The 21176-nt window shown below is 42.6% G+C and overlaps 1 protein-coding gene across 1 annotated transcript in view; it reads right to left on the reverse strand.

The window, feature by feature from the left end:
- Nucleotides 1-21176, reverse strand: part of ETFA (electron transfer flavoprotein subunit alpha) — a 60375-nt gene that overhangs the window by 16178 nt on the left and 23021 nt on the right. Inside the window, exons 6-9 of the mRNA XM_029065775.2 lie at nucleotides 19943-20053; nucleotides 19196-19297; nucleotides 18116-18184; nucleotides 17675-17757 (exon numbers count right to left, since the gene is read on the reverse strand). Coding sequence (XP_028921608.1) covers nucleotides 17675-17757; nucleotides 18116-18184; nucleotides 19196-19297; nucleotides 19943-20053 — 365 coding nt within the window. The remainder of the gene's footprint in view (nucleotides 1-17674; nucleotides 17758-18115; nucleotides 18185-19195; nucleotides 19298-19942; nucleotides 20054-21176) is intronic.

Genomic DNA, 21176 nt, shown 5'->3' on the forward strand with positions numbered 1-21176 from the left:
AAGAGCATCCTTTTGTGGAGGCATATCCTTACATCTATCAATCAATCCGAGGTACTTACTGAGTACTTACTGTGAGGAACATACACTGGACTAAGCACTTGGGACAACAGGACAACAGCAGAGAGTGGGTATACCTGATCTCTGCCCACAAAAAGCTTACAAACTAGAGGAGGAGTTTACATCCAGATCTCTTATTGCTACTTTCTACTTGGCTACATAGAATCAGTCGAACAGGACTGGCCCCGCTGTGCCTCCGTGCCTTACTTCACTGGCAGTGGGAATGGATGGGCAGGGCACCCTCAGCAATAATCCTCAGCAATTATAAAGAAGCAGCGTGGCTCAGTGGAAAGAGCATGGGCTTGGGAGTCAGAGGTCTTGGGTTCAAATCCCGGCTCTGTTACCTGTCAGCTGTGTGATTGTGGGCAAGTAATAATACCAACATTATTATTATTAATAATCCGACCAGCCATGTCATCCCAAAGTAGCCTCAGAAGGTTTGCAAACTTCATTACTGATGGTATTTGTTAAACGCTTGCTATATGCCAAGCACCGTTCTAAGCGCTAAGGTAGATACAAGATTATGAGGTTGCCCCATGTGGGGCGCACAGTCTTAATCCCCATTTTACAGATGAGGTAACTGAGGCATAGAGAAGTTAAGTGCCTTGTCCAAAGTTACACCGCTGACAAGAGGCGAAGCCAGGATTCAATCCCATGACCTGACTCCCAAGCCTGTGCTCTTTCCACTAAGCCACGCTGCTTCCCTGAACTTGTCAGGACAGCCACATTTGCTAAGTAACTTCCCAGAGCACAAATCTACTAATGGTATCAAAAGCTTTCATGAGGTCTCGGTGTAGTGGATATAGCATGGGTCTGGGAGTCAGATGATCATGGGTTCTAATCCCTGCTCTGCCACTTGTCTGCTGTGTGACCTTGGGTAAATCATTTCACTTCTCCGTGCTTCAGTTACCTCATCTGTAAAATGGGGACTGGGACAGGGACTGTGCCCAACCCAATTAAGCAGCTTGACCTAATGGCAAGAGTCCGGGCCTGGGAGTCAGAAGACCTGAGTGCTAATCTCAGCCCCACCACTTGTCGGCTGTGTGACCTTGGGCGAGTCACAACTTCTCTGTGCCTCAGTTCCCTCATCTGTAAAATGCGGATTAAGATTGTGAGCTCCATGTGGGACAACCTGATTACCTTGTATCTAACTCAGTGCTTAGAACAATGCGAGGCACATAGTAAGCACTTAACAAATACCATCATTATTATCACTATTATTGTCTGTGAATTCCAGGTAGAGGGATCGGTGCTGTTTCCTGTATTTCTCCCAGACACAGAGGCTATTTTTTCCAGGCTCTCACAAGCCTCTGTGGAGGAGACTGGGGGCCAAAGAGGGGAGCCAATACCTGTGAGAGAAGACTTCCAATGTTTAAAATGGCAATACCCTCCCTTTGCTTCTGATCTTTCTTCCACCACCTATGCTAACCCATTTCAATGTTGCTGATAATGATTTAAATATAGTTCCCAAAGTGCCAGGGAGGGAAGGGCATGCAGGAGTGCTCCGGGAAAGGGGCCGACTTCAGCCTGGAAGCCACTGGATGCCACTGGCTGGGACCCATCGGAATCTTAAAACCACCTCTGACCACACACGGTCTATCTCTCCGCATTCCAGAAGATCAACAAGGCAAAGCACAACCCAAGTCATTTTGGAAGCAATCAATAGTACCTTAAGTGTCCCTGCTATACATTTTTATAAGAAATGGATCTATCCCATCTTAAAATCCTTTCCGTTGGCAACGTTAGAAAAGGTTGATTTACTCTGGCAATTATGCACCCTCACAAAACACAATTATAAATGATTTTTGCTCTTAATTTACAACTAAAATCCCAAGGAACTGAAGCCTTCAAAGCTATAAATGCCACTGATGTGACAATAACAATGTTGCTATTTGTTAAGTGCTTACTATGTGCAGAGCACTGTTCTAAGTGCTGGGGTAGATACAGGGTAATCAGGTTGCCCCACGTGGGGCTCACAGTCTTCATCCCCATTTTACAGATGGGGAACTGAGGCCCAGAGAAGTTGAGTGACTTGCCCACAGACACCCAGCTGACAAGTGGCAGGGCTGGGATTCGAACCCATGACCTCTGACTCCCAAGCCCGGGCTCTTTCCACTGAGCAAGATGATGAGAATCCTGGGTAACCCAGGTAAATCGAGGACACATTTAATGGACATCTCTATCCCTTTTTTTAACCACTTTGTAAAGAGCTCTAAAAGATTTAAATAACTAACTGGAGCGCCCTTCACCGCTTGTAAAAGTAGGGCCCATGTCCCCTCATCAATTGCTAAAATTAAATGGCAAAAAACCATACCAAATCTCCAGCTACTGGACTAAATTTCCCAATGATTTGTACACAATCACTGAAACAAGTTTTTTCAAACACGTATAAACAATGAGGTATGCCAACAACACTCCATTTTTGGTACAGGAAAGCATTTCTGCTACTCTTAATAACAATTAGCATTAACTTAGTACTTTACAATAGCTAATTTACGGGGCACTTTAGATGCGACTTTACAAACTTAAAAAAAGACTATCCCTAGCCTGAGGAGCTTACATCCTAAATTGGATAGATGCAAACACAATCAAGGAAGAAAATGGGGAGGCAATGTTGGCAAGATGCAGGAGTAACTGTGGCTTAAAGAAGAAGAAAAGAAATATTAGCTCGTGAGGGCAAATCAATCAATAATATTTACTGAGCATTGACTGTGTGCAAAGCTCTGAATGGTTATGAGGAAACTGTTAGTAGACAAGATCCCTGCCCTCGAGGAGTTCAGATACAAAAATAATTCAAAGATAGGAAGGAGGAGGAGGAAAAGGGTATAGGTATGAGAAATTAGTGCTTAAGTAACGGAGTGTGTGAGATAAATTCCATGGGAGGGTGAGTCCTCAACTCTATTAGTGGTGCACAATGTTGAAGTGGCGGTTGGCAAAGGTAGATAATCTGGGGAGATTAGAAATTAATCAGGGAAATCCTCAGTTAAGAGATGCAATTTCAGCAGGGCTGTGAAGATGGAGAGAGCCATGGACTGTCCGTTCTGAAGCGGGAGGAAGTTCCAGGGGAAGTGTGTGAGGAGGTTAGCTGGAGAGGAACAAAGACTCCCAGTTGAGAGGCCAAGTGGGGTATAATGGGCGGGGGGAGAGAGTGGGTAGAGAGGAGGAAGGGAAGCAAGGTGGCCTCATGGGAAGATCTGTGGCCTGGGAGTCAGGGGATATGGGGTCTAGCCAGGCTCTGCCACTTGCCTGTTTGACCTCAGGCACGTTGTTTAACTTTTCGGTGCCTCATCTAGAAAATGGGGATTAAATACTCATTTTCCTCCCCAAGCCCCATGTCGGAGATGGAATGTGTATGACCAGATTGACTTGTATCTTCCCCGTGTTTAGGACAGTGTTTGGCATATAGTAAACACTTAAAAGCTACAATTGTTGTTATTATTACTACAAAGAAATGATTGCCTTAAAATCAGTGGCCAAAAGTCTGGGTTCGATGTAGAGAGGAATTGGTAACCTTTAGAGGTTTTGGGGGAATGGGAACATTTGTGCAGGATGACATTTTAGGAACATGATCTGGACAGCAGTGTATAGTGTGGACTAAGGAGGGGAGAGACTCAAGGCAGGGAGACCAGTGAGGTTGAGGCGGCAGCGGTAGTAGTCAAGTCGAGGTATGACAGTGCCTGGAACAGTGTGGTGACTGTTAGGATGGAGGCTCTGGTGACAGATTGAATACTGGGGTTGAAGGAGAGGAAGCAGTCAAGGACAATGCCGTGACTGCCAGCCTTATAAGTAGGGAAGATGCTGGGAGGCAGAAGAAAAACCTGCACAAGAAACTAAATGGAAGCAGCTAGAAAGATCGACAGATATGAAACAAATGTGAATTTAGATGTAGATGCTTTGGAAAAACCCAGTCAAATCTTTAAAGACTGAAGTGAACGGGAGAGGCGATATAGGCCAACAGACACCGCGATGATTGATGAGCTATTCTCCAAGAATATTACTCAAAAAGCCTTGTGTTAATTTAGTCATTGCTCGGTTCTGGTCGATGATGGCATTTTCAGTGGGCACTCAGATGCCTGAGATGAAGGAGGAGAATGGTAGCGCTGACAAAAACCAATATAGGGTCACTCGGGAAGTATGTGCACTCAGGTACACGCCCTCTTCCATGTATTCGGGTAGATAAGTACATACACATTCACGTCTGCTCCTATCACTGCTGTGGTGTCACTGCCAGCCCATATGTATCTGGATGGCTGAGCATCTGGCAAAATGGCGGTGGGCAGGAGGAGAAGGAAGAATGTGTCGGACAGGGGACGGCAAGAGTTTTTGTCCCTTGGGGCAGTCATGATTCCCCTATTTGCTCCTGCTGCTGCGGCTTCCACCTCACGCTTGACGCATCGGAGTGGAAGGGAAAGCTCCCTACCCCCGACCCCCCATGGAAACCTTTTGGGGCTCTGCTGCCCTTTGGTAATTCAGGGAAAATGGCCACTTCAAGACTGCTCGTTTGGTCTGCTCTGAGCAGCAGGGCTTTGGTTTTAAGCCTGGGGACCCAAGAGACGTATTTTCCATTCCAGTTGGAGGCCACGGTTTTACAAAAATGAGGCTTTAGAAACCTTCTAAAAAGCTCCAGACCAACCTAGGGAGGCAGAGATGCTGCATGGCTCCAAAGCTTAAAATAGAAGCAGTGCCCTGACCTGATTGGAGCAGCAGGCGGGCGAGGTGTTGGAAATGTCTGCTTGCAAGGTTCCAGGGGCTCTCTTGGGGGTCAGTACTGGGCAGATTGCTTCTGGAAGATCAGGTGGGGGTGGGGGAATGAGCTAAAAGAGAAAGGCCTAGGAGGGAGAGGCCACAGAGAGTTTGATGAGGGGAGAGGAGGTCTAGCTTTGTCTCTGGTTCTACTGCCTGACCTGCAGCTACTCAGGGCAAGGAGAAGTGAAGCCACGAAGATTCTCTTAGATGAGGGCCGAGAAATGAGTTTGGGAAATAAAGCCGTCTTTAAGTACGATGGCTGGATGAAACTGATGGTAAAACCCAGTTGTGTGGCAGGGGTAATTTCCCGGGAGGTGATTAACGGGAGGAAGGGAAACAGTTTTAGACCAGCATATACCACAAAATTCACAGATTCCTAATGCCTGATGGGACCCGAGAAGTCAACAGATACAGAGCTCACCTTCGGGCAGGTGAATGCTTAAACTCATCAAGGACAAAGGGTTTGTCCGAACTGGTTTCTGGAAAAGATTGTTAGGAATAGACGTTACCTTTTTCAGTGGGTTGTCATAACCCGCTTCCTCCTTTTGATCCTCAGTGGACACACAGAACGATTCCTCCCCATAAAGAGAATCACTAAAAGTTACTGAATTCTGGCCTTTATTTGAGAATGCTGATGCTAGGGTAAAGAGGTGGTTCTTACAAGAACTTCTTTCTAGGGGTGTTTCTCCCGGCCTCGTGAACCCCGTTTTTTCCCCTTTATCGCTGGTTTTCTTCCCTGGCTTTTGGCTTCCCTGGCAGAATGGGCAATCTTGAAATCTGTTGGGTTTCAGTCATCATTTGTTACCACTTCTTATAACTCCCCAGTGAATTCCAATTGCCTCCTCCTTTTTTGTCTCAGAGTCATCAGCTCACTCAGTGTTTAACTCATACTGCTGATCTGTCTCTTCTCTACTCTGTCCCGCTGAACTTAAAACAACCTATAATTGATCTTTCTGTGAGCTAACTAGCCAAAAGCTCTGGATACACAGAGCTGACATCAATCTCTACCTCTAGATTTACTGTCAGACTGGAGAACCCCAATTAACTAGGATGTACTTAGGGAAGGCTTCTCTCCAGCTCTTTCAGTGGCGCCTACCACCATGGCATCCTGGATCTCAGACGAACACATTAGGTTAAAATTAACGTATAGTAATAGCCGCAGCAGTAGGAGGAGGAAGAGGAGAGCTTCGCTTCCAGCCTCCTCCCAAGCTTTTCCAAAGGTCTCTGGATGATGGCGAGAATGTCATGAATCATAGTTTTGAGATTTCTTTGGCAAGAATCAGGGGGCCCTGGGTTTTAATCCTGCCCCCGCCACTTGCCTGATATGTGATCAGGCACACTTCACCTAACTTCTCGGGGCCTCAGTTTCCTCATCTGTAAAACGGGGATTTAATACCTGTTCACCTTCCTGCTTAGACTGTGAGTCCCACGTAAGACAGAGGCTACGTCCGACCTGATTATCTTGTAACTACACAGTATAGCACAGAGCTTGGCACGTAATAAGTATTTACATATCATTATTATTATTACTACAAAAAAGTTGGACAGAGATAATCTTTCATTTTCCCCTTAAAATGCCAGTGCAGGTAACCTGTAACTTCAGATGCTCTGAGTTAAGACAAATCCCACTTCTGATTTTAAAAGATCAGTCTCCTTTATACCACTAACTCCAAAGGCTTGGGTGATGAACCGGGGAGGAGGTGTTCAGAAGAAGCTTTAAAAAAAATGGGGAAACAATTTTAAAAGTAGGAGATGAGGAGCAAAGTTTAAAGAGGGTAGGAGGGGAATAGCTGATGATAGTGAAGGTTACCTGATCACCAGGCAGAGTAGCTAGGGAGAATTAGCACATTTATTTTGCTTCCCAAATTCTCCCTATCACTTCCTCAACACCCCCTATCTCCCAAGAGGGAACCTCCCACCTACTTTTTAAATCAACCTCTATCTGCGCTCTCCTCTTGCCTCCTAAAATCACTAGCTCTGACTCTCCTTCACACTTCAAGCTCTCACTCTCCAATGGCTCCTTCCCCTCTACCTTCAAACCTCCCACATTAATGTCTTCCCCTTTTTAAAAAAGCCTTCTCTTGATCCCCACCTCCTCCAGCTATGGCCCAAGCATGGACTTGGATGTTAGAGGATATGGGTTCTAATCGAGGCTCCGCCACTTGTCTGTGTGACCTTGGGCAAGCCACTTGACTTCTCTGTGCCTCAGTTCCCTCATCCGTCAGATGGGGATTTTGACTGTAAGCCCCAAGTGGGACAACCCGATGACCTTGTATCTACCCCAGTGCTTAGAACAGTACTTGGTAAATAGTAAGCACTTAACAAATACCATTATTATCTCCCTCCAAACTTTTAGAACAGATCATCCACAATCTCTGCATTAATTTCCTCTTCACCAACTCTCTCCTCACCCTCTTCAGTCTGGCTCCCTCCAAGGTCACCGACAACCTCCTTATACCTGGGTCCAAAGTGTTATACTCCATCCTTTCATTCATTCATTAATCTCTTCGTTCAGTTGTATTTATTGAGCAATTACTGTGTGCAAAGCACTGTACTAAGTGCTTGGGAGAGTACAATACAACAGAGAAGGTAGACACATTCCCAGTCCACTTATGAAGTTATTTACACCTTCCTTAGCACTCATGTATATGTTTGCTTAATTTATTTTGACCACTTTGCTTTTAATATTTTTACTTTTGTCACTCCACTTAAAGGGTAAGCTTCTTGTGGGCATGGCCCACATGGCCAATTATTGTGTACCAAGTGGGTGCTCAAAAATGCTACAATCACCACTACTTTCAATGAAGTCAAACCTTTTGTAGAGCCTCTTTACAATACATTAATGTGGCTAATTAGTCTGCAAATTGACTTGGAAACCCAATTCTGGGTAATTTTAGTAAAAACCGAATATTTAATCTTAATTCAGGAACCATCCCCTTATTTATAATATTGTTTCTATGGTAAAGTGGGCACCAATTTACAATGCTTTGACTCTAAGATACAGTCTTCAGGTACCAGTTGGTTCATCAATTCAAGGACTACAGGCAAAGATGTTCCTCTAAACAGGGTGCCTCCATTCTGAAATTATGGTAAAGACAAATTCGTCATGGCATTAACCTTTTCCTCCATAAAGTACAATTAAAAATGACCCCTCCTATCCCTCTCTTGCCCCCGACAACCTCCCGAACTATTTAAACAAAACTGAAAACATTCTCCTCCTTCCCAGGCAACTCTCAGGAAATTCTCCCAGCTGCTTTCAAAACCTAACCCTCCTGCCTGTGCCTCTGACCCCATTTCCTCCCACACTTCTTTCCCAAATAGCCATCTTCAGTTGCTTAGTCTTAGATGACTCCTTTCAATCCATCTGCAAACATGCTTGAGTCTTCCCCATACTAAAAGAGCCCTCTCTCAATCCCTCTGCTCCCAATCTCGCCCTATTTGCTCAGATTCCTTCCTGTCTGAACCCCAAGAAAGGGTTGTATAAACCCACTGTTTCCACTTCTTCTCCTTGACTCACCGCAGCCTGGTTCCCACCCTGTTCACTCTCCAGGGTCACTAGTAACCCCTCCTTGCCAAACTGTTTTCTACTCTAGCATAAACCTTTTTGGCACCTCAGCCTTGTTTGACATTTGACTCCCTGGCCCTGGAAACCCTATCTAATCTTGGTTTCCAACCAACAGAGCTCTTCCCTGATTTTCCACCTACCTCACCAGCCACTTTCACTCAGTTTCTTTCATTGGCTCCACCAAAGGCTCTTCTCTGGGTTCCCTATCCTCTCACTTTATATTCATTCTGCGGGGAGCTCATTTGCTCCCATAGCTTCACCAACCAAATCTATGCAGATGGCTACCAAATCTCTCTTCCCGACGTAACTTCTCACCTCGGCAATCACACATTTCCTCCTGCGTCCATGACATCGTCACATGGACGTCCCACTAGCACCTCAAGCTCAATGTGTCAAAACTGGACTCCCCATTTTCCCTCTCAAATCCCCTCCACCTCTTTCCTATCAGAGTTAACATCACCATCCTCCCAATCTCCGAAGCCCATAAATTTAGCATTTTCCTTGACTCTCACCCTCTCTTTTAAACAATATACTCAAGCTGCCATCAGCCTCTTTATTGACCTGGCTGACTCCCATCCATAATTCACTTGGCTGCCTCTATAACTTTCCCAACATCATTCTGCACATATCTCCCCACTCCTCCGAAACCTCCAATAGCCATCCATTCCTCATTGCATCAAGCTGAAACTCCTGACCATTGGCTTTAAGGCAATCAGTTCTCTCCCTCTTACCCTTCCATTCTCTTCTCCTATCACCAGCTCGCAATCTCCACTCTTCTCAAGCAAATTTACCCACTGTGCCTCATTTTCACCTTTCCCATCGCCAACCTCTCGCTCAAGCCCATCCCCACGCATGGAACTCAATCCCCTTTAAACCCAACAGATCACTGCACTCCCCAACTTCCAAAACCTTCTAAAGTCACATCTCCTTAAAATTTGGAGGCCTTCCAAATGAATTTATTATATCCCACCCCTCAACTGCCACTTGAGTACTCTGAACCACCAATGAGCCTGTGGACTCAGTACTTCTTGTAGCCCTTACATACCTAATCTTACAGACCCGATTACTTAAGCACTACTTCAGAAGCATGCCTCTTTCTTTCTACCTCTTACCTGTAAATTATTTTGGTACCTGTCACCCCCACTAGATTGTAAACTTCTTGAGGACAGGGATCTTGTCTACTAAACTCAATTGCGTTCTCCTAAGTGCTCGGTACTGAATACTACTGATTTGTAATATATATTACAATATATATAATATATATACAATATAATAATATAATACTACTAATATAAGCATTATATTAATGCTTATCCTCCCTGATAGACTCTAAGCTCATTCTGGGGAGGGAATGTTTCTGCTAGCTCTGTTGTATTATATTCTCCCAAGCGCTCAGTACAGTGCTCTGCAAATAGTAAGTGCTTAATAGATACCACTGATTGACTGAATATATGGTAACAAAGGCATCACCTGATGTAGGGTGGTACAGTGCACATCCTGGATATCAGACTGGGTCTAATCTGGTTAGCTTGTTTAGCTTACCCCACTGCTTAGCGCAAAGTGTTCTGCATAAAATACATGCTTAATAAGTACGACCACCATTACTACTATGTGAAGTCTCCTGGTTTGGAGCTGGGAAACCCAGGAAGCCCACAATAAGCCAAGGATAGGAGGAGAATGAGGAGGGAAAGGACTGCATCTACCAATTCTACCAGCTGTTCTACCAGCGCTTAGAACAGTGTTTTGCACATAGTAAGCATTTAACAAATGCCATCATCATTATTCTTAATTCTACCGTATTGTACTCTCCCACGTGCTCAGGGCAGTGCTCTGCATATAGTAAGTGCTCAATAAATACCCCTGACTGATTGATAGCCAGGGGAATCCTTCTACAACATAGGAAACTTGAAACAGATCATGAGGAAACGTTTTGTAGAATTTCAAAGGATTGGGAAGAGCCACCTTACACGCCCTTATCCATTCGCTGGGCGCTGCTTTTCTCTGGCTTGCTCAAATTTTACCATTGATAAAAGTTACAGTTTCCTATGTGTCACTGGAAGCTCCTGAGGGCAGGGACCATGTTGAGGTATATTACCTACTACCCTTCCCCAGGGTGTAGAATTGTGCTCTGGGCCTCGTGGGCACTCAAATACTTGCAGTAATAATTACAGTAACGGGATTAACCATATTATTACCCACTTGAGATTTTAAAATGTATACATGGATGAAAACAGCATAAGTTTACAGCACAAATGTACAACTTATCTGTTTTGGGAATCTGAATTTGCCGACAGCAGCTTCAGACTTGCAGCATTTTAAACAAAGTAAAACGGGAAGATTTAAACATCTACTTTGTGTTTATAATAGAGCTGAAAAGAGTGGTGTGCTTCAAACTGAAGAAATGGAAGAAACCAGGCTAATACTTCTTCCTCTCCTTAAAAAGCAAACTTTTAATTTTCTTTCTACCGGTGACATCCCATCAGGAGGAAGTAGATTAAAAATAAGAGAGAAAAATTTAGAAATCTATTCAAAGATAAAGAAGCATAAAGATACACAATTTATAGGGTGAACATAAGAGGTTATCAGACGGCCCGATTTACTTGGGGATTTAAGTTCGGAAGTAATTTATTTAGGAATGCTACAGCCTCCATAAGATTTTCAAAATTTACCCAGATCACGCTATTTTTCCTAGGGGAATAAAACCGTGCGATCTCAAGACATAACTATTGCTACTAAACCTGGATATGAAATCAAAGGACAGATGCAAGGTTAACACTGGATAGAGAATGTACCATAATAAGCAAACTGTCACTTTTCTATGTAACTGATTAACTGTGCATCTTTTTTAAATAAAATTTTACCTCTTGAAGCTCATTTAAATGACCAAACTATTTTAAAGTCATCTTTTCGAAGGAACTCCCACCCAACAACCCAATGATAGTACTTTTTAACTTCAAGAAAACATACCACTTCAGGCTACATTTTTGAAAGGACAGTAGGTTTTCCCCTCATAAGGTTCCAGAGTCTGATCACCTAAAGATCGTACTGAACTGCTTTTCCAACTCCTTTCTGATTTTTTCTCTCTCTTAATGGGGACTCCCCATGGGAGCGATGATATGGGAGCCCTCTGAAGTTAAAAACCAAAAACTCTATTCTCTGGATGGACCTGGTCAGGTAAGAAGAGAGAAAAGAGGGACTGTGAAGTGCTGCCCAATGAAAGACACTGCTGGTGATCATGATCATACTCCAGGACTATGTTTTTAGAGTAGGACACTCTGTTTTACTGCTCAAAACCAGAATTCTAATGAAATCAGATGCTTTCATGTTCAGGGAAGCTGGCACACTCACCCACCCATTGAGCCCTCCCTCCTCCGATGCATCTACGCGAAGTCTAGAGATCTCCAGCCGCTCGCTTCATCATTCAGCAGTATTTACTGAATATTTACTATGTGCAGAGCACTATACTAAATGCAGGGGCGAGTACAATACAGACATAGTAGATTCATTCCCTGCCCACAAGGAGTTTACTGTCTAGAGGGAAGCCCAAACCTGGGGGAGCAAAAGGAGGTCTGGGACTTGCTTTATGCCTCTAGACTAGTACATTTTAAGCAATCATATTAATAGGACTTAAAATTAATCAATCATTAACAAAGAATTATGCAAAAATACCCAGTGAGCTTCCACATTAAAAAAAAAATCAAACACTCTTCCTTTTCCACCATGAACTGCTTCAAGATGACTTAATAATGAACTCCATATGCATAAGCATTAAGTATAGAGTCATAAACATAAAGAGGTTGGGACCTCCTCTTCCTCCCCACCTGCTTTGACAGATGACTTCACCACTTGCGTCAAATCCACCATCCAGCACAGTAATAATAATTGTGGTATTTATTCAGTGCTTACTGTCTGCCAGGCTCTGTACTGAGCGCTGGGGCAGATATAAGAAAATCAGTACAAAATCGAAACAAGAAAAATCAATGAGAAAGCTGCAGTAGTACTAACAAGCTAAGACTTGCAATTCCACTAAGCTAGGAGTTGAAGAGTGTGTATGCATACATACTTAACTGCTGAACTGGCTGGAGTTTAAGGTTAAAGATTTTTAGGCCAGTTATCTGAGCTGGTTTGCAAATTAGGCGAAACCCTGTTGAGCTTCAGTTAGAAACGGAACAGGAAAATCAATGGCAGAAAAATGGAAGATATTAGAAACTAGAGGTTGACAGTTTCCAACGATTTTTCCTCTTATTTAACAAATAATTTGCTATTCTTCTACTTCTTACAAACTAGAGACAGTTCTTCCATTGCACGTGTTTTCATTAGACATTTTGTGTAGGATGCTGTTGGGGAATTACGGAATGTGATTCTGACGGTCTGCTTGTTGTCTGTAGAGAATGGGGTGCAATGATAGAAATAACGGCCGAGCCCATGTACGCAGCACCAACCACGCTGTCAGCACTGTTTCTGAGTTGTTCGTCATTTAGTGTCCATCTGGAACAGGATCCCCATGTTTTACAAGAACCGAGTTGAACACCGAGCACTACTCTAGTCCTAATTCAAAATATTCAAAAGACATACAGAGTGCTCTAGAAGGTACACTTGCAAAAGAAAACTGAATAAGACACACTAAGGGTACATAAATAAAATACAGCGTGAAAACAGAAAGATGGGAAGATGTAAGCCTTACTGAAGGCACATCTCCTCCAGAAGGCCTTCTCTGATTAAGAACTCCCTCACTTTCCTCTTCTCCCACTCCCTTCTGGGTCATCCTGACTTGTTCCCTTTGTTCTCCCTTTCTCTCAGCCCCACAGCACTTCAGTACATATCTGTATTTTATTTATATTAATGTCTGTGTCCCTCACTAGACCATGAGCTCGTTGTGCATAGGGAATGTGTCTGTTTATTATTTTGTATTCTCTCAAGCGCTTAGGACAGTGCCCTGCAGAGAGTAACCGCTCAATAAATACTTCCGATTGACTGTTTCTCTGGCCTATCAAGACATAATCATCTCGGCACTCCAAGGACCTTTACTTTCCCATCTCTCTCCTTCACTCCCTCTGCTGCAGTTGGTTTGCTTTGAAGCAAAGTTAAAATTAGGTTGCAGCCCCACCCCCTAAAAAAAAGAATTTATTTGAAAGCCTGGCTGTTCTTCTGAGGGCTGGTTTTACTTTTTAACGGTGGCTTAATTTGGATCCCAGCAATTTTAAAAGGTTTCCCTAGGAGTCTGAACGCTAATAACCGAACTTGAACATTCTTGAAGAATCTTAGATTTTTTAGATCAGTGGTATTAGAGGACTTTTATAAGTCTGGGTTCTGGGGGGATACCTCCTCTTTTGATGCCATTTGGGCTTTAACAAACAGCTCGGTTTGTACAGGCGACTGCGTATCCTCCCAAGAACACAACTACTGCCCAAAATGACACATTCCTCAAGTAGATGCTGAAGTCCCAGAAGAAAGCTTTCTTACCAGTTGCTGCTCTTGTCACTGTTAGTTGGACAGGTAGAGGAGGCAGAGTAGAGGTGGAAAGAGAAGGTGGGGCAGAGGACAGAAATCAGCTCAGTGCATCACGGGATTTCCTCCCTCCCCCGAAAATGACCTTTAAACTCCTTTTCTGGCTGAAAGTTTGTATGTGCATTAAAAATAAGCTGCTAAAATGTTCTCCTATACAATAGTCTCTCGATCATGAATTTCACTGTTATCCACTTTTGTTACACACTCTAAACTAGCAATTATTCAAACAGGCTTGTGCCAAGTTTTATAAAGAAAACTTATGATAATCTCAAAGCAATAAACTATACTGTATGAATAATTACTAAAGGAAGATCAGTCAGATTGAAAACTTGGGATATTTTGTTGTCTCCTAATGCGCTTCACAGGTAATATACAGTGAGGTAGCCACTATGCAGATGTGCTGTCTACGCCTATTGATTTTCATGCCAGCTTTTAAATTACATTGATTATCTCAAGGCACATCAATTTATCATCATCCAGGTGGCATGCTTTTAAACAGTTAAGAGTATTTATGTTGAAAGCGTTCGATGAACTTTCGGTCACTTAAAATTTTAACTTTCCACAGTAAAATGGCACATGAAAAAGAGACTTCATTCATCCTGAAAAAAAAAGCTCATGGAAATAAACTTTTAGCTTAACAAAAGCTACCTGGCAATACAACACACACTTTGCTATTTCTTAATTTACTACGACAATTTAGGTGTGCGTTTTATTTGATTGTGTAAGAGTCAACATTTGAACAATGGCATCTACTGCTACGATTTCACCTTGTTCTAATCCTTTTTCGCTTTAAGAATCATTTTAAGGGCTTTGATCATCCAGGCCATGTAATTACCCTTAAGGAGCGTGCTTAGGGTGTTTTCTGGAGTGCAGGTCCATACAGCATTTCTCTTTGCTCTCTTGGGAACAGAACATCAATTGCTTTCAGCTAAATGCACTCACATATGAATATTTTAGTACAATTTAATGCTTCTGCACCAACCCCAGAGGAACACAGCATCAATTTGTGAACACAGTTTTCTCTTGGAGTTAAAAGCCAAGCTGGATAATGCGGTATGAAAAGGGTTGTCAATCTTCAGCTATTTAGCAAGCCAGAGAAAGGTAGTCTGTAAATTCAGTCCCAGCTGCATACCAACAGCTCTATAAAAGTTTGCTGTCACAGATTTTAACATCAGGGGATGTTCAAAAGAAATACCCAAGCAAACAAATTTCCCAAGCTTCTTCAAATCTGCCCAGTACTGCTCCCCAATCTGGTAACTACCAAATGGTCGTCACTCAACCACTCATACAATGACAAACACACTTGCTGGTCCGATAATAAAATGCCCACATGAAATCGGCAGATATCACATTCTCGCAAAGAAGCCAACTAGAGGTGTGACAACATGCTTCCACCACGAGCTTGATTACCGAAAAGTCTAATGGTGTATAATATGCTGCTAGGCGTACACTACTCTGGAAAGGCAGTCAGAGGAATGTGGAGAGAAAATTCTGCAGAAATAACCATGCCTACCAGACCACATCTAGAAGTACCTTGCAAATTCAGATAAAGAATAAAAGTAGTAATATTTATTGAACACCCGCTGGGTGCAATCCATTGTGTTAATAAGGCAAAAGAAAGGCTTTTGTGAAGATAAAGAAAAAAATGAATATCAAAAAAAGGAACACCAGTCTTCACTCCTCCAAGAAAAAAAAAAAGCCTAGGATCTCTTGATAGTAAGAGAACATTAATACAACAAAGAAATCTCTAAGTCTTTAAAAAACAAATGGAAATGACAAATTCATTACAAGGGTAAATACATCAGAAAAAAACAATCCCTTCCTCAACTAAAGTACAAAAAACTGGAAAATGGAGTAGATTCAGTTATTAGTCTAGCTCAATGCAGTACCTCACCAATTCTTACTTGCAAGATCAATTCAAAATAACTTGGATATGAAAGCACTAAAACCAATAATAGAGCATTAAAGGTCAGATTTCCAGAGCATGACAAAGATTCAGTAAGGTATCTTACATGAACAGGCTAATCTTTGTTTTACCTACTCTACAAAACACCTGAAAGAAAAGGGAAATGTTCACTGACTAAACAACAGGAAAGACTCGAAGCATCAGTGAGGACTAAGACAGCAATCCAAAGGTGCCTGGTTTTGTTAGGAATAAGAACAGATGGAATGTCATCCTCAGGAAAAATAACTGAAGGAAAAGCTAAACCAGATTTTCCTGTGAAAAGAAGATACCTAAAAAAACACCAATAACAAACCCAAATGGGAAAGGGAAATTTAAATTGCACGCTAGTCCCTTTTTTCAATATTGACGTTTATTAAATGGTCAAACTCTCTGAAGGGAAATGGCCTCAATCATTTAAAACCATACAGTATCTTGGAAGATATGTCAATAGTCCATTATGAAAAGTCCTAAGTTGGCTGGAAGCATAGGGAACAAATCTGTTTATAGCACTCCCACCTACAGAAGCTTGCCAACTAGGAATGGTTGCTGTGTCCCACTTGGGCCACGATGGCAACAAAAGGAGTGGAGAGGGAAGACAGAGTTGAAGGAAGTGGGTCCAGGGTTTGCTGGGCTCCTTTAAGGCTCGTGGTCACAGTGGAACCATCAATGCCACTTTTAGGCCTGGGTGGGCAAGTAAGGAGACTTATGGGAATAATAATGATGGTATTTGTTAAGCGCTTACTAAGTGCCGAGTGCTGCTCTAAGAGCTGGGATAGATACAAGGTTATCAGGTTGTCCCATGCAGGGCTCACAGTCTTAATCCCCATTTTACAGGGGACATAACTTAGGCACAGAGAAGTTAAGTGACTTGCCCAAAGTCACACAGCTGATAAGTGGAGGAGCGGGGATTAGAACCCACGACCTGTGACTCCCAAGCCCGGGCTCTTTCCACTAAGCCACGCTGCTTCTTCAAGGAGGGGGAAGGGGGAAGGACTAAGTCAGCAGCGAATGAGGAATTGTGACAGATGCATAAGTGAGTACTGGAGTTTCCAGGTAAGCCAGGAGCTGGACTGAATGAGGCTGGAATGCCAATCTTTGGGGGGTTCCCGACATCTGGGCTAGTCATTTGGAAAATGCTGCTACTTTGGCACAAATCCAAAAGCCCAATGGTAGAGGTGTTCCCTTCGTCTTTAAATTTCCGTTGAGAAGCAATATATGGCCTTAACTCCCCTAGTAAATCTCACACCCACTTGGAACTTATCCGTGAAAAATGTTTTTCTACAACTTTTTACATTTGGTAGACTTTCCTAAATCCAGTATGAAACACAAGTAACTTTCACAGTTCTACTCCCGATAGAGTTTTAGGTCAAAAATGCCACACAGAGGCCTGAAAATGTGTTACGCGTGTCCAATGACAATCTTCAGGCCATACATGTTACTGCGTCCTCAAGATAGAACAGAACGGCGCACGGGAAATGGGATGGCAAGAGATGGGATGGCAGGAAGTGGGAAGAAGCCATTTGCAGAAATGGTCCGAGCCTGGCCTGAACCTCATGATTCATAAGCTCAATCAACCCTTAATGAGGCAAAAGAAATGAATTAATGGCTTGTGCTTATACGCTTAAGTTGCCAACATTTTATTCATATCATTCATATTTTTTGCTGACCTTAAAACCAACAACACAGAGACCATTTTAGGAGGAAAGATACATTAGCTATGGTGAATATTCACAGGAAGGTCTTGACTCACTGTGCAATTCGCTACTGTATTTAGATTAAAAACGGTCATCCGTTTCTTTTTAAGGTATCAAGTCTATGAAAAGTTACAAGAGGTATCTCATTTCAGTACTTACTGGCGCTACTATTTTTCCCGTCTGTCCAACTTGCATGTCATTGGGAACAAAGCCAGCATCAACAGCAGCACGGGAAGCACCAACTAAGGAGAGAAATATTTGTTTTTTTTTTTTCAAATGCAACCCAGCCAGAGTTCATTCTCTACTGATGACTGTACAGTGAAACACAGTTCGAAGTCTCCTTCTTTGCGCTGTTACTTTTGAAAGAATCCTCTGTATCAGTGATGGAGACTCAGAATAAAACTAAGAATTTTTTGCAAATATAAAAGAACATGGGTTCAAGATGTAGTGCAGTATGGAATGTAAGCTTTGGAGAGAAATGCAGGAAAGACTTGGAGAAGCAAAACAATTTCAAGGTACAATATGTTGGATTACAATACCGAGACAGCGGTAATTTCCAAAAAAATAAAGGGAGCATTCCCTATCCCAAAACAGCTTTACCTGCAGCATGTAGTTGATCTGCAAGGTCATATAATAGCTTAAAGTTGTCACCACTCTTCAAACCGCGTCCTTATTAACAGAGAGAAAAACAGAGATCCTCATCAATTAATGGTACTGATTGAGCACTTACTTTGCATAGGCCACTATACTAAGTGCTAGTGTGCTTTGAGTGCCTACATTTTGCAGAGCACTTTACCAGGGTACACTCAAAAATTACAAGCACACATTTTGCTACAGGTATTGAGTCATCTACCGCACCACTGACATTCTGTCACCAGGCCATGCACAACGTTTCTATAATATTAAAATGTGACTATTTTAAACTGCATAGGAAGCTAAAATCATTCCTTTAATTCCTGAATAGCTGAAAAGTATCTGAAAATCACAGCTGTAATCAGCTGGCAAGGCAGTGCTATTATTACAAAAGCAAAAAAAACTGTAATTATTATTACATTATTCATTCAGTTTTTTGTTTGTTTTTTTTTTACTTTAACCCAGCCTTGTTGGAGTATTGGGCCCACTTTGTTTTCCCTATTTAAAAGTGATGTGGACAAAGTAGAGAAAATCCAGAAGTCCCCAAAAGAAAGGGTTGGAAAAGAAGGCCTCCTGAAAAGATATTGGGCTGAGGTGAGTGGGTCGCACGCAAGTCTGCTCTCTGAGGGTGGACCCGGGCCCTACCACTCATTACCACAAGCACTTAATGAATACTGCTAATAAAGTGACTGATGAAATTCCTCTCAGTTCCACGACTCAAGGATCTAAACCCAACATGACTTTCTCCAGAACAGTGGGAATCCACAGGGCAAAATGATCAGGTTGTTGTTGAAGTTTTATAAATCTTCCTCCCGCTTTTGCCTTCAACACAGATCTGCACAGGCAGCTCCAAAAAAGGACGTACAAATTGTGAAATGCCAAATGTATTGCTTCCCTATCTGCTTCAGTTTCAGCAACAAGATTCAAAGAATACCTGACCTCTCACCATACGACCATTTTGTGGGGACCTGTGCTCCGCACATACAAGCCCCAAATAAATCCAATGCGACCTCTACTAACAGCAAGAAGTAGCAAATCTCTACTTACCGCCAGACACCACCACTTTCGCACTTGTTAGCTCCGGCCGATCGCTTTTTGTTAGTTTCTGGTCAAGCCATTCTGAGAGCCCAGCTGGCGAAGAACTTGGAGCTGCCCACATCAACACACCACATTAGAACAATGAAAAAAAGATCTGAGTTTTATAAACTGTTATAAAAACCCACCCACATATGTTTCTTCAACACAAAAAATGGAAAAAGGACCGAGAAAAATTTATACCAGTCCCAGTCTTTGTTAACATGGCCTATGGGAAGCAGCATGGCCTAATGGATAGAGCCCGGATCTGGGAGTCAGAAGGACCTGGGTTCTAATCCCAACTCCACCACTTATCTACTGTGTGACCTTGGGGAAGTCACTTAATTTTTCTGTCCCTCAGTTCCCTCATCTGCAAAATGGGGATTGAGACTGTGAGTCCCATATGGGGCAGGGACTGTGTCCAACCTGATTAACTTGTATCTACCCCAGTGCTTAGAACAGTGCTTGACATGTAGTAAGTGCTCAACAAATGCCACTATTAGTATTATTACTATTAACTTTAACTGCCCTCATCCCATAGAAAAACCTGGGGCAGGATGTAAACTGTCCTTCTTCTGTTTTGTGAAGGAAAAATAAGGCCTAAGGACTTTCTGGATTGTACATTATTCATAGGTTTAATCTTGAGTTTCCCCCATTCAAGTGAGGTTTTCCACAAAATTTAATTTCATATAACCAAATGAAAAAGCCAAAAAAACTCACCATTTTCTTTGCTGGCACTACCTCCGCTTGTCGGTGCAGCTTCAAATGATGTTCCTCGCACAGAGAACACTTTTACTTTTTCATCACACTTCACAGTGCATAAAGCATTTCCTAGAACACACAATGTACTTTTTACAAACAGGCATTAACACAATGCTCGAAAATGCTCGAAAGCACAAATGCTCGAAAGCACAAAAGCAAGAAAATAACTGGATCTCAAATACTGCAGTTTTAGGACAGCCAATCAACAGTATTTACTGAGCACCTACTGAGCACAGGAGAAGTAGAAGACATGTGGTCTTAGCCCACAGAGAGCTTACAATCCAACGGAGAGATAGACATGAAATAATTTATCAATAGTAGAACACAGTCCTTATATATTAAATCAATTGGAACAAAAGTGCATTGCGACATTGTGAGTGGAAAAGCGCTAAGGTGGTGCAGAAGTGCTGAAAAGATGGGAAAGATGAGACCTGGTAAGAAGAAAAATTAGTACAGGAAAGTCACTTGGAGGAGGTGACTTTTCAGAAGGGTTTTAAAGATGGGAATTTGGGGAACACATACACACACACCAAAAAAAAAAAACAAAAAACCAGATATGGTCACTGACATTAAGGATGAGCAAGTGCAGCCCAGAAAGGGACACAGGGGTCCAGCTGCCTAAGCATCTGACTCTGTAGATATTTCTCCAGCATTTAGTGTGCTCCCTAGTCTAACTGGGAAGGGTGGGCATAAAGCAAGGGGCTTGTGCTTAGTGGAGGTGGGGCCCGTTAGCTTCAACATTACACTCCTCTTCCCTCCCAAAAGACTCCAAAGTAGGGGACACACAGCAAAAATACCATGGAAAACACTCGGTTACAGGGATCAGTCGTGACTCAAAAAGCGAAGACTCTAGAAAGTTAATCTCGGGGGAAAGTGGCAGAGAAAACAAACCAAACTAAGGAGAATCAAAGAAGAAATACATTAAGGCTATTTTAGATAGGCTAAGGAACAACAGCTGTACCAGGAAGTGAGTGAGCTCATATTTATTGAGCATTTAATGTGTGCACAGCAGCTTACTCACTTGGGAGAGTACAATATACTAGAGTTGGTAGACAAGTTCCCTGTCCAAAAGGAGCTTACAATTTAAAGAGCTGACATTTGAGAAAGCATGTTTAGCGCTATATTAAAAATCCATGAGCAACCTATAATGGAAGCACTGATGAGAAGCTGCGTGACTTAGTGGAAAGGGCAC

This window comes from Ornithorhynchus anatinus, chromosome 5, assembly GCF_004115215.2.
Source record: "Ornithorhynchus anatinus isolate Pmale09 chromosome 5, mOrnAna1.pri.v4, whole genome shotgun sequence".
NCBI lineage: Eukaryota > Metazoa > Chordata > Mammalia > Monotremata > Ornithorhynchidae > Ornithorhynchus > Ornithorhynchus anatinus.